The sequence below is a fragment of the Monodelphis domestica genome, chromosome 8 (genome assembly GCF_027887165.1).
Source record: "Monodelphis domestica isolate mMonDom1 chromosome 8, mMonDom1.pri, whole genome shotgun sequence".
Taxonomy (NCBI): Eukaryota; Metazoa; Chordata; class Mammalia; order Didelphimorphia; family Didelphidae; genus Monodelphis; species Monodelphis domestica.
The window spans coordinates 92,291,223-92,305,460 of record NC_077234.1 but is presented as its reverse complement, the minus strand read 5'-3'; the positions used below and the strand labels follow the sequence as shown (position 1 = coordinate 92,305,460).

The 14,238-nt window shown below is 38.3% G+C and overlaps 1 protein-coding gene across 2 annotated transcripts in view; it reads left to right on the top strand.

Moving 5' to 3' along the window:
* CASP18 (caspase-18) overlaps nt 1–1,873 on the top strand; it is a 53,328-nt gene extending 51,455 nt beyond the window's left edge. The window contains exon 9 of one of the 2 annotated variants that reach the window (XM_007501503.3): nt 1,496–1,873. In XM_007501503.3, coding sequence (XP_007501565.1) covers nt 1,496–1,640 — 145 coding nt within the window. In that variant the 3' untranslated portion in view covers nt 1,641–1,873. 2 annotated transcript variants of the gene reach the window in all.
* The last annotated feature ends 12,365 nt before the right edge of the window (nt 1,874–14,238 follow it).

Sequence of the window (14,238 nt, the reverse complement as noted above, 5' to 3'; positions counted from 1 at the left end):
AAAAGGTAGGACTTGTGTCTGGAAAGCTGCAAGCAAAGACCAAGCTTATTACCAAAGTCCATGAAATTATAAAAGATAGGAAGAGGATGATCATTAATTCTGACCAAATTGCAATGCACTAGAATTAGGAGGTAAATGTTGCCACTCTAAATGAACTAATTTTAGGACAAAGAATAAAAGTTCATTCTTTGATCCATTTTCTGTACCAATGAAATCACACATTGAGTCTTGTTCTCCTCTTCTCTACCGTGAGTGCCTCATGAATTGGGATCACTTAAGAAGGTCACAAATGACAGAGGAGAAAAAGTCTCTACTTTTGACTTTCAAAAAATATCCATGTGTGATCCTTAATGTTCTTACATTACATTCATATAGAGTGTATTTGGTGCAATTAGGCACCACAAACCAAACTCTAGCAGTTTGTATATCTATCTGTGAGATGCTTGTAATAAAAAAAAAAGACAATGTATTATATATAGATACACATAAAATTAGGTGCTTTTTCCTAAGCATAATGCAATATTTGCTATTTTATTATTGGTATTGGAACTGGAAGAGATCAGATCAACTAGTCTCTTTCTGCTTGATAATACTCGATATTCCTAAGATTCAGGGAATTCGTTAAAATATGCAATTAGGAATTTAAGTGGTATTGAGGATAGAGTGTGGGACTTGGAGTCAGAAGTACCTAAGTTTGAATATTGCCTTGAATGCAAGTTTTGTGACCCTGGGCAAGTCATTTGCCTCTCTATGTCTCAATTTCCTTATCTGTAAAATAAGAATAATAGTTATATCTACTGTCCAGGAAAGAGGTGAAGATCAAATGAGTTGACATAAGTAAAATGCTTTGCAACCTTTGAAGTGCTATATGAGTGCTAGCTGTAGTAGAAGTGGAGGTGGTAGTCGTAGTAGTAGTCATATCTAACTCCCCAATTTTACAGATGGCATAGAGTGATTTATTGAAGTCACACAACTGATAGGTGTCACAGGTGGAAGAAACCAAATGTCCTAAAGAGAGGTCACATGATATATCAATAGTAGGTAGATGAAGACAAAATAAATACAAAAGAGAGAACTCAAATCCTAACTAGAAAAAAACCTGCATTTTCCTTATGCTTGTCCTCATTCGTTCTAAAGCAACAACCCTAGAAACATAGGAACTTGGGATGTTGGAGCTAGAAGGAACCTTTAGAGATCATCCAATCTATCTCTCTCCCCATTCCGTCAAGGATGAAGAAGCAGCTCTGAATATGGACCCATAGTTCCATAGTGCCCATTCTTGGTACTCTTCTAAAACAGTATCAAACATAATGCTTCCTTCATCTAAAGAATATTGAGATGAGCTAATAAATAATTGTGTGAAACACTGGGAATCTTGGGCCAAGATTTGTAATTCTCTTTAGGAAAAAAAAGGACGGTAATTCTTGACTGATTTGGGGCTAGGGAAGGGATAGGAAATATTTATTCTCATGTTCACTTTTTTCTCCCCTCCCAGAAAGAAGGAGCTACTGGAAATTATGACAAGTGTGAACAGTAAAGTGAGTAACATTATCCAGATGCCAGAATTCAGGTCAACACTCCGGGCCCCTTTCATCTTTCAGGTGCCAGAAGAGTCACAGAAAGCCCCAATTGGGCACTGAAAATATCTCCATGACAAGTCCTTCTAGCAACCATCTGCTAATGAAGTTGAGCTACATCTGAGCAAGGGAGATGTGAATAGCATTGAGTTGAGGATCAGGGCTATTCTGATGTCAAAAAAGTTCTCAGGATCAATGATACATGTAAATCCCAGTGGAATTGCTTGTTGGCTATGGAAGGGGAGTAGGGAGAGGGGACAGAAAGAACATGAATCATGTAAATATGGAAAAATATTCAAAAATAATTAAATAAATAATTAAAAAAATTTTAAGTTCTCAGTTTTCCTTTTCCATGGGCATTTTTGTGGTTGACTTTTACTAAATCCTTTGACTCAAGTTTCTTTGCTATTTCTTTTACAATTATATGCAGTGCTTATTTGAAACCTGAAGGCAGGTCTTAATTTCTGATGCCTGTCCCTGTTTAAAATTTCTAGGCTGTATAGAAATCCATTTGTTGGGAGAGAATAACATCCTAAAGTTATATGATGATTAAAAATGCTGAGAGGCAGAGTTACATGTATTAAAATTAATTAATTTTTTTAACCCTTACCTTCCATCTTGGAGTCAATACTGTGTATTGGCTCCAAGGCAGAAGAGTGGTAAGGGCTAGTCAATGGGGGTCAAGTGACTTGCCCAGGGTCACACAGCTGGGAAGTGTCTGAGGCCAGAGTTGAACCTAGGGCATCCCGTCTCTAGGTCTGACTCTCAATCCACTGAGCCACCCAGCTGCCCTCTAAAATTAATTTATTAATAGACTAGTTTGATGGGAGGGTCTTTCCAGAGACCCGCTCCAGGGGAGAAGGGAGAAGAGAGAAAAGTCTCATATGGATGAGAAGTTGACAGGTTGAGGGGGCCATGAATGGGATCATGGATTCCAGTTTATTAAGCACACAAGTACAATATTTATTGTTTCTACACTCTATTTACAGTTTCTATACTCTATGATCAAAGGAAAATAATATATCAAGAGCATACATCCTTGGTGCCAAAGTTAAGAGTACCCTTCACCTAATGGTAATCTTCAAAGTTCTCTTTGGTCTGTTATCACTGGCATAAGGATTTCATTTAAAGTACAAAAGTACCAGAATATGGCTGGGCATATGCATAAAGACCACTTGTCCCAGAGATAGAGTTCAAGATTCTGTGATAGTAACTGGTCAGGATGTTCTGAGCCAAATAAGAAGCCAAGTATTCTTAGACAGTGATTTGTAGACCTGCAAGATCAGGCAGGTCCTTGCCGGGGTCTTGAGGTGGATCTGCAAATATGTCTTTTCTGACAGCTTTTGCTTCAAAAGGGCTCAGAATGTCCCAATGGACTTTTCACAAGTTAATATAAATTAATTTGGTCAATGATTCTCTATGTAACAACAGGCAAAGACATACAGCATTATGAATCATTAAATAAAATCTGGGGAGTTCATTATTCAGCCCTCCTCTTAGACATCTCCAATTGTGAATACTTAATGAAATGGAGAAATAATTTTCTCTCAGTCTCTCCCTGATTCCTTGACCATGCTGGTCATGGCGATAACAAATTTTCATATAAGTTTTCTGAAGTTATATGACCCAAATTGTCTTTTTCCCTCTCTTCTCTCCTCCCCTTCCAGAACTGGTCAGCAATTTGATCTGGGTTATGGAAATATTATCATGTAAATCATTATTCATTTTTGTAGGTGAATAATCATATAAAACCAAAAATCCAAATAAACAAGTGAAAAATTGTATGCTTTCCTCTGCATTCCTATTCCAACAGTTCTTTCTCTGGAGGTGGGTAGCATCCTTTGTCATAAGTCTTCTCTGAATTGTCCTGGATCAGAGTATTGCTGAGAGTAGTTAAGTCTTTCACTGTTGATCAAGTTGATCATTCCATAATAGTGCTATTACTGTATACAACGTTCTCCTGGTTCTGATTATGGTAAGATTGGCAAATTGGTAAGAGAAACATGGTAAGATTGGCAGAGAAAAGAAAGTAGAATCAAGAGAATAATGGACACAATGATTGCTAGGCAGTAAAATGAAACAAAAATAAAGCCCTGCCAAACTAAGGTTAATTTCAATGATCAAACTAGGTTCCTGAGAAAAGAGAAGGCAACTTTCCTCCCTCCATTTGGTATAGATGGGGGGACTTTGGGGTTGGAACTATACACACACACACACACATATACATATATATGGATATATATTCTTGGAATCATATATATATTCTTGGATAACAAAGTTACTTTGTTGGTTGAGTTTTGTTTCAAATTTTCTTGTCACAAGGGATTCAGTGGCAGTATATATTGGGAAATGATTCATATCCTTAAAAAGGTTATTATAAAAAATAATGGGATGTATGTGGTGGGCAGGGAGGACTAGCACCTGGTAGAAGGGCTTTCTGAGCCTTTTTCAAGGTTGCTCATCCATCTTTGGTGTCTATTTGTTCCCCAACTCTCACCTGTGGTGCCACGAAGATATAGCACACACAGAAGCCACTTTCCAGCAAAACTGTCTCAGCAGAAGGTAACTGAAAGGTTTTGAACATGTAAGTAATTCTGGGGAAATTCCTCTTGCCAGTGAAGATTGAGAAATTGTCTCCAACACACAGACTTAGAGAATATATGTGTGTGTGTGTGTTTGTATGTACATATGTATTGTAGAAAAGAGAGAAATTATAATGCATGCAGCAAGACAAGAAGCAATGGCTGGAGGTTGATCAGCTGTCAATGAAAGGAAGATTCTATTTGGAATGTTACCGGGAAACAGTTGAAGGCAAGAGTCAACTGCTGACTGATTTCTGGGCTTCTTGGCTGATGGTGGTGACTTTGAAGGAAGAAGCTGGGTTTATCTCTGGGACTTGGAGTAATCAAGCTGGAGGCGGCCTGGCTGATTTGAAGGCAGAAGAAGAAGGACAATAGACCATATATCTCTGACTTGCTCTGTTTCATAGTAGTGACTGAATTGTCATTTCTCTAAATATAGTCCAACCTAAGGCTCACTGTAAATAATAGGAAAACCTCAACCCTCTTACCTCCATCTTTTCCTGTCTTCCCCAATAAACCCTTGCTTAAGATAAAAGAAGATAGAAAGTATTTTCATTTGAGACAGCACAAACTCACCCTGAGTAATTTAGTAAGCAAAAGAAGACGAAGACAAAGGGGAGGGAAGCTGAACAGGCTGAAGAGGGAGGTTGGGAGAGAGAGAGGGAGAAAACAGGAGGAAGGGAGGTATAGAGGGAGGAGGGTAGCCAAAAGAAGATAAATACCTGATCCATTAGTTATCACTTACCCATCAAATATATCCCCCTCCAAAATTATTTATTACAATATTTTGTTTACTCGTTCAACAACTATTAATTTAAAGAGATATATGCATATAAATATCTGTATGCAAAAGTTATGTATAATATAGGGGCAGTTAAATGGCTTAGTGGATAGAGTGCTGGACCTGGAGTCAGAAAGACTTGAGTTCAAATCCCTTCTCAGACACTTACTAGCTGTGGGACCCTAGACAAGTAACTTAACCTCCATTTGCCTTAATACACTGGAGAAAGAAATGACAAACCATTCTAGCACATTTACCAAGAAAATCCCACGGACACTAGATTGTCCATGAGGTCACAAATAACTGGGCACACTTGAACTACAACAACAAATATATAATATGGGAAATAAATAAACATTCAATGGGAGTAAAAAAAATTGAATGGCAATGTCAAGAACAAAAAATTCTCAAAGAGGAATATAGAATTGACTAAAAGATGACTACTGATGAGGCTTACAGTAAATGTATGGGTCTTTAGTGTACCTAGGGCAAACTAGATCTAAACAATTGGAAAAACATCAATTGCTCATGAAAGGACAAGCTAACATAATAAAAATGACAATCCTACCCAAATTAATTTACTTATTTAGTGCCAAACCCATCAAAGTACCAAAAATTTTTTTTACTGAATTAGAAAAAACCATAACAAAGATCATTTGGAAGAACAAAAGATCAAGGATATCCAGGGAAATAATGGAAAAAAAAAGTGAAGGAAGGAGGACTTGCAGTCCCAGATCTCAAACTATACTATAAAGCAGTGTTCATCAAAACAATTTTGTACTGGCTAAAAGACAGAAAGGAGGATCAGTGGAACAGACTTGGGGTAAATGACCTCAGTAAGATAATCTATAATAAGCCCAAAGGTCCCAGCTTTTGGGACTAAAATCCACTATTTGATAAAAACTGCTGAGAAAATTGGAAGACAGTATGGGAGAGATTAGGTTTGGATCAACATGGTGAATGACTTGAATATAAAGAAGGAAACTATAAGTAAATTAGTTGAACACAGAATAGTATACATGTCAGATCTTTGGGAAAGGAAAAACTTTAAAACCAAGCAAGAGCTAGAAAAAAATCACAAAATGTAAAATCAGTAATTTCGACTACATCAAATTAAAAGGTTTTTGTACAAACAAAAACAATGCAACCAACATTAGAAGAGAAGCAACAAATTGGGAAATAATCTTCATAACAAAAACCTATGACAAAGGTCTAATTACTCATATTTACAAAGAGCTAAATCTATTGTACAAAAAATCAAGCCATTCTCCAATTGTTAAATGGGCAAGGGACATGAATAGGCAATTTTCAGTTAAAGAAATGAATATTATTAATAAGGACATGAAGAAGTGTTCTAAATCTCTTATAATCAGAGAGATGCAAATCAAAACAACTCTGAGGTATCACCTCACACCTAGCAGATTGACTAAGATGACAGCAAACGAACGTAATGAATGCTGGAGGGGATGTGGCAGAGTTGGGACATTAATACATTGCTGGTGGATTTGTGAATTGATCCAACCTTTCTGGAGGGCAATTTGGAACTATGCCCAAAGGGCACTAAAAGACTGTCTGCCCTTTGATTCAGCCATATATAAGATTTAAAAGAGTGGGAGCCATAAACTGTAAGAATTAAAATGGTTGGGTGTCATAAACTGTAGTGATTAAAATAGTTGTAGATATAAATTATAGTAGATATAAGAGTGGATGAGTAAATTGTGACCGCAGAAAATATGTTTCAAGACAGTGTCTTGTTTTTAAATCAATATATAAGATGGTCTCCAGGGAAATATTCCCAATTATGAAATTATACCAAAGTCAACTGGGTTTTATAGAGATTTAATTAATTACAATGAGGAATTAAAGAGAGAAAGGAAGAAAGGAATAAGTATGAAGGGCCTTAAGCCAACATGGCCTAGACCTGAGTCTTAAGAGAAAGATCAGTCAGTTCTTAATCACTCACCACAAGATCTGTCCAAGCAAGAATAGAGATACCAGTTCAGCCAGCCATCCTTCTCCAGAGAGGGATTCTTCTGACTGTCTTCAAGAGATTGTCCCAAGAGCCTGTTTCCAGAGCTCTCTCCCAACAGCCTCCTTCAAGACTGTATTCAAGAGACTGTCCTCAGAGCCTCCTTAGAGACTCCTTATATAGGGAATTTTCTCCTATGTCACCTCCCCTAAGTTCTTCCATCTACCAATCACAGTAGATGTTTTTTCAAAGGACAGACCATTCTTAGTCCACACCTAAGAAGGTGTAAATTTTTGAGTAATTCACACCAGGAAAGCTCTGAGTAAGTTTCTCAGCTCTTTGTTCCTTATAAATTCACAAATTGCTTGACCTTTATAGGTACTTAAGAACTTTTTGCCTTATTATAAGTATGGGTTTAAGTACTTTTCATTGTTCAGAAAAGAGTTTACAACTTTATCTTCCCCTAGGGCAGACTTAAGTAGGTGAAGTAGAGTTCTCACATTCCTGATCTAAGTAGAGTTCACTGCCCAAATGGGGAATGGTCTTAATCCAATCTTATGAAGTAGGGTCTGGGAATTTTTAAGGTTCACACATAGCACTGCTGGGTTTGTACCCCAAATAGATAATTAGGAAAAATGTACAAGAATATTCATAGCTGCGCTTTTTGTGGTGGCAAAAATTTGGAAAATGAGGGGATGCCCTTCAAATGGCAAATGACTGAACAATCTATGGTATATGTTGGTGATGGAATACTATTATGCTCAAAAGAATAATAAAGTGGAGGAATTCCATGTCATTTGGAACGACCTCCAGGAATGGATGCAGAGTGAAAGGAGCAGAACCAGGAGAACATTTTACACAGAGACTGATACATTATGGTACAATTGAACATAATGGACATAATTCTCCATTAGAGGCAATGCAGTGATTCTGAAAAACTTGGAGGGATCTAAGAGAAAAAACACTATTCACATTCATAGGAAAAACTGTGAGAATAGAAACACAGAAGAAAAACAACTGCTTGATTACATGAGTCAAGGGGACATGGCTGGGGATGTAGACTCTAAATGATCATCCTAATGCAAACACCAACATGGGAATAGGTTTTGATCAAAGACACATGTAATACCCAGTGGAATTGCATGGCAGCTATGGGAAGGGTGGGGAAGGGGAGGGAAATGATATAATTCTTATAACCAAGGAATAATCTTCTTAATTGACTCAATAAACAAACAAATAAAAAAAATTAAAAATTTTCCCATCCAACCAGGCACCTGGAAGTCCTGATACTGGATGTGCAAGATTCTATTGAAGTGACTGAGTCTTGGACATCCTTGGCTGCTAGGAAAGACTTCTATTTTTGTAGCAATAAATTGGAATTTGGTACCTTGAAACAAATAAGATGTTTGAATCAGCATCTGTGTTACTGTATTATAAGGAGTTGTTAGATTCAACTACCCAATTCCTTGAAGGGGAAGAGATCTGTAGCATTTGCCTTTTGGGTTAATTACTTTTGAGAAACTATCTTAATTTTGTTTTTAATACTGAAATTCTAGCTAGAACTGGAAGGGACCAATTGGATTTGTCCATTGTACTTTTTTCAGAATAGACCACATTTTCAATTGTCTGAATATATTAATAGCTGTATACAAGATCACTTATATGAATTTTCCTTCTTTCCCTTATGAGAAATCCTCCTAGCCCCTTAGGGCATGTAAATCTTCTCAAAGACAGGAAGAGTGTATGAATGTGTACATATGTGTGCGCATCCCTAACATTTAGTAGAGTGATTTGTGTATATTCAACTCTTAATAAATGTGTGTTGAATTGAGTTGAATTTTCAATCAGCCAAATATTTATTAAACTTTTATTATATATCAAGCACCCAGAATAAAAATGGAAAGGGACTGGACTTTTAAGTCCATTGGTATTGGGAACTCCCAAGTGAGGAAACTTTTACTGTGGAAGACAGCTCCTTTTCTGGAATTAATAGTCTTAGTTGCCTAGAACACAAAGAATTTAAATGACGTGCCCAGGGTGACATAGCCAAGTTTGTGTCAGAGGCAGGATTATAACCCAGGTTGCTCTAGCTTGGAGCTAAGTGCAGATGCAGCTTTTACACAGGACTTGTATAGTATAGACATATTCAATCACCCTTGACAATAGGTCATCACAACATTGCATGGTGACCCAACCATAAAAGCTGTCAAGACTTCAAAAGTAGGTTAAGTTTTTCAATTAAGAAAAATAGTTTCATTTTTGTTTTCTCCAATGACTTCAAAATAAGTAGAAGTAATAAAAATAAAACATAAAAAAAGGATTGCTTGCCTGATATTGGAGCCTCTTTAGGTTTAACTGAAAATTTGCTCTCATTGGCTCTTTCCAGAATCTTCAGTTGAGCCCTAAAATAAAATTCTGTAGTGGATAGAGTGCTGGTCAGAGTCAGGAAGATCTGAATTCAAATCTGCCCTCAGAAACTTAGTAGCTACAAGGGTCTGCCTGTTTCCTCATCTATAAAATGGGAATAACAAACTTGCACAGGTGGGTGGATTGAATGATTGTAGAGAACTTGGCACACTGCCTGGCACATAGTAGGTGCTCCTTCCTTCCTTCCTTCCTTTTACCAATGATTTGGTGCCTTGACAGCTGGGCAATTCCAAAGCTCTCTAAGTCAAAGAAGAGGACACCAATGGAGGGTGCATTGTCCATTAGGTTTTTCATGCCTCTTGGGTGTTTTCAATCCTGGTCAGGTGCCTCAGGAAAACTGAAAATTAATAGCTTATAGGAAAAGCTGTTGAGATTTTGAAAAAAAAAAAAAGATCAGAAAAAGTAAGCACTGAGAATTCTATCTCTCACCCTGGGGTGGAGATTCTGCTGACCAAATGGAGGCCTCAGGAAGAAAGAGACAAAGACTGTTGGAAGTGATTTGCAAATGAGAAAATGAATTCTGGAGAGCTGACATGTGTGATCAGGCAAACAGGATCAGTAAATGCATTTACAAAAACAGAGGGTTGCCCAGGCTCCATCTTCTGTCTAGAAAGCAGATTCCTCTCAGTGCTCACAGCCCATCTCCCTAACTAGTGTGCAAGCGCACAGAAAAAGAACTAGCGTTTACATAGCACTCTCAGGAGGGTAAAATGTATTTGAATACCATCATCTCATTGTTTCTCTACAACAAATCCATCTCTTCTATCCCCCTCCCCACAGATGTCAAATGGATATTATTCTTGTTTAAACCCTCACCTTCTGTCTTACAATCAATACCATGTATTGGCTCCAAGGCAGAAGAGCAACAAGGGCTAGGCAATGGGGGTTAAGTGACTTGCCCAGGAACACAAAGCTAGGAAGAGTCTCTAGGCCTGATTTAAACCCAGAACCTCCTGTCTCTAGGTCTGGTTCTCAATCCACTGAGCTACCTGGCCGGCCCCCCAATACAATAATCCTTTAAGGCAGAGGCCATAATCCTCAGTTTACATATGAAGAAACTAAAGTTGAGAGTTACTTGTCCAGGGCCATAAAGCTACTAAGGATCCATAAGATTAAATCCTTTTTAAGCAGAAAAACAAGTCATTCTCTTATGTAGGCTTTCAAATCATTAGATATTTGTGCTCAATCAATTCACAGTCATGGATTTAGAGTTCAGAAAGATCTTAGAAGACATCTTATCCAATACAGTCCTTTTATAGATGAGAAGCTAAGGTCCAAACAGGTGGTGACTTGTCCAAGGTCACTTAGTAAAGTACAGAACTATGATTCAATCTCAAGTTGTATGACTCAAAATTCTTTCTGCTATACAAACAGCTTATAGATGAGATAAAAAAGAATATTCTTCCCAGTAGACAGCTTGCCAAAGCCATTTGTTGCAATTTTGTCTTTGTGTACTGATGAAGCAAATAGTTTATCATGTAGGCTAATTATCTTGTATAGAGTATGTATAGAGAGAGACATGTATGTATAGAGAGAGACAATGCTGCTTAATGGATAGAAAACTGGACTCCAAACCATGAAGACCCAGGTTCAATGCTTTCTGCCACATATTTGCTGTGTGATTATGGGCAAGTCCTTTACCCCGAGGCAGTTAGGTGGTACAGTGGATAGAATACTGAACCTAGAGTCAGGAAGACCTAAGAATAACAATAGCTAATATTTATATAGTTCCTTCCATGTGCCAGGTTCTGTGGGAAGTACTTTATCTATATTACTTCATTTGATCTTCACAACAACCCTGGGAGGTGGATGTTATTATTATTCCCATTTTATAGATGATGAAACTGAGGCAGACAGGGGTTAAATGGCTTACCTAGTGTTACATAGTGTTATAAGGAAAGGAAGGAGCAGGAGATCCTGCAAGGCAGAAGCAGGAAGGTTCCAGAACTCTGGAGAAGGGACAGGGCTGTTGCTTCTTCTAATAGTCAGGGAAGGAGGAGGTTGACTTTGTCTAGTCTTCTAGGGTGGACCTAGAGAGCTAGATATTCTCTCTCCTGTGGCTTTCCTTGTGATCCATCTACCAACTAACTGCCTGTTCCTGTGGATCTTGTTGGTGCTGAGATATATTTCTGCAGAGCTGCTGATGACACCAAAAAACCATCTGTCAGTGAGACCATTTCTTTGAGCCCTGGTCCTGCTTTCCTTCCTACCCTACTACCTCTATCACTATCCAAGGAGGAAGGTTGGGTTAGAGAAGTGTAGTTCACTGTAGGAACAGGGACTTTTAGGTAGAGAAATAACTGATAGTGTAGATACACTAAGAAGGAAATAAGTGTTTACTAAATGTCTACTATGTGTCAGGAACAGTGCTAAGAGCTTTACAAAGATTATCTCATTTGTTCATCACAACAATCCTGGGAGATAGGTGCTATAGCTACCCCATTTTACAGAAAAAAACAGAGGCAGATAGAGGTAAAGTGACTTGTTCAGGATTGCACAGCTAGTAAGGTGTCTGAGGTGGAATTCAAACTCAGGTCTTCGTTACTCCAGGGCCCAGTGCTTTATACATTGTACTACCTAGCCAGAGGTAAGACAGGCAATGGAGCCAGAACCAAGAAGACATGATAAAAGAAATGTCATTATGAGGGAATTGGCTCTTATCAATCTATGCTAATAGGTACAAGGAATGAAAAGGAAGAGTTTTCGTAGGAAAGAAAATTTGTTAATCAAGGAGCAAGCATTCCAGGGACAACAGTGGAATGGAATTGATGCATGTGGAGCAGGATTGTAGGGGTTGGGTTGAACTGGGTGGGAATAAGGCTTGGAGCTTTATATGTGTGTATGTGTGTTTATACGTGCGTGTGAATATATAAACAAGTATGCTCATGTGTGTTTACATATATAAGTATGTATGCCATTTGTATTAAAACATAAACATATGCATATAATTTTACTTTATTGGACTTAGAGATATTTCTTAACTGGTTGGAGATAGAAACCAGAGTTTATACATTAGTAACTAGGAGTTCAGAATCAATGGAATGGAGAGAGTATGAGGAGGTGGAAATACTCTAACCCTTGAGAAATAAGTCTAAGAAGGATAGCAGTGATTGGAGGGAAGTCCATTTTTAAGGTAGATTCAATACTGTTCAATTTCCTCCTAGGCATGTCTGAGCCTGCAGACAGGAAAACCTGAGCTTAATTCCAAACTCAGATACTTTCTAGCTGTGTAACCCCTGGCAAAGCACTTAAGTTTTGTTTGTCTCAGTATTCTCAACTTGTAAAATAGGTATAATTATAGCATCTACCTCAAAGGCTTGTTGTGAAGATTCAAACAAGATAATATTTGTTAAGTGCTTAGCCCAGTGCCTGGCATGTAGAAGCTGCTTTATAAATGTTTTTTTTTCCTCCTTCTCTTCTGCCTCCTTCTTGTAGGTCCAGTCTCATGGTAGATGGTGATATGCCCTATGGGAGCCCAGGAAATCAGTCTTATAGCAGGCACAAGTAGGTGCAGTTTAAAGTTCTGTGAATCTGAAGCCCAGTTTGGAAAGAGGAAGTGGTGGTGGAGGAAGAGATGGTAGAAGAGAAACAGATATTGGTGGAGGAAGAGGTAGAAGAGGAAGAGGAGGTAGAAGGAGGGGTGGTGACGGTGGAGGAAGAGGACAGGGGAGATGGAGAGGAAGGGTGGTAATAGTGGAGGCAGGGTGTTGTAATGCCAGAAATTTTTCTAATCCATAATAAAACAACTGAGACAGAGCTCTGAGCCAATAACTATTGTCAATCTGGAAAAACACAGAGCCACCAAAGTAGTTACAAAAGAATAAGTCTTTAATCAGGTCAAGGGAGACAATGCTCTTATGGCCACCACAGAGTCATGAGCACACACACCACCAAACCAAGCAAAGCTCCAAGACTCTGGAAACAATGACTCTGGGAAAAATGCACCATGAATGGGAATTAAAGAACTTGGGGTCTTATATACCAGGGTATATGATATACTCCTTTAGGGAGTATAGGAAAAGAAGAACAACAGATTGGCTTAAATGGAGACAGGGGAAGGAGGATTCTAGGCAGGGGCTAGAATACCTGAGAGAGGCCTAGCTACAATGGGAGAAACTTCTAAGTCAAAAGCTTGACTCAGGGGTGCTTTCAGGCTTCATAAAACAATGTTGTCACTATTTTTCATAAAGAGACCTGGTTCCTCCAACACAAAGGTTCCCAGACCTTCCTCATAGTTTGAAACCCCTTCTAAATTCTCCAGAGTACAGCTTTTATTCCCTTCAATGCCCAGAACCATTCTTTGGTCAGTTCAGACATCAGTTAGTGAGTGATTTTATTGGTGGGCTCCAAACTCTTGGCACATTTGCTACCAAACAGTAATTGGTCTTAAAGCAGTTAGCTCGTTCTCTCCATCTTTATGCCACCTTCTTTATGGTCAGATCAGCTTTATCAACAGACACACTTCAGTTTCTCTTTTAATTGGCCCAGCTTGCTACATAAGGGTCACCAGGGAAGCAATATTGGGTGGAAGGAATTTTTTTTCTTATTTAATATAATTTATAATGGGATTTTCCACTGAAGCTTGTAACACCTGGATGGCTCCCCCCTTCTTTGCTGGGAATCATGATGATTCCCTTCCTAGTGGGAAGTCTCAAATAGACCTAAAAGAGCAAGATTTCCTTTCCTTACTGAGTCAGGTTCTTGGACAGGGATTATGAATTTAATTTGTCTCTGACCTTTTTCTTTCCAACTCATTTTGGAATTATCAAGCATCCAGGTGAAATGGTGGGTTCTGGGATCAAATATGGAACACAGTCCTTGCTCTCTGGGAGTTTATATTCTACTGGACTACATATATATTCGACTATGTGGACATTCTATATTCTACATGTGTCCAATGTA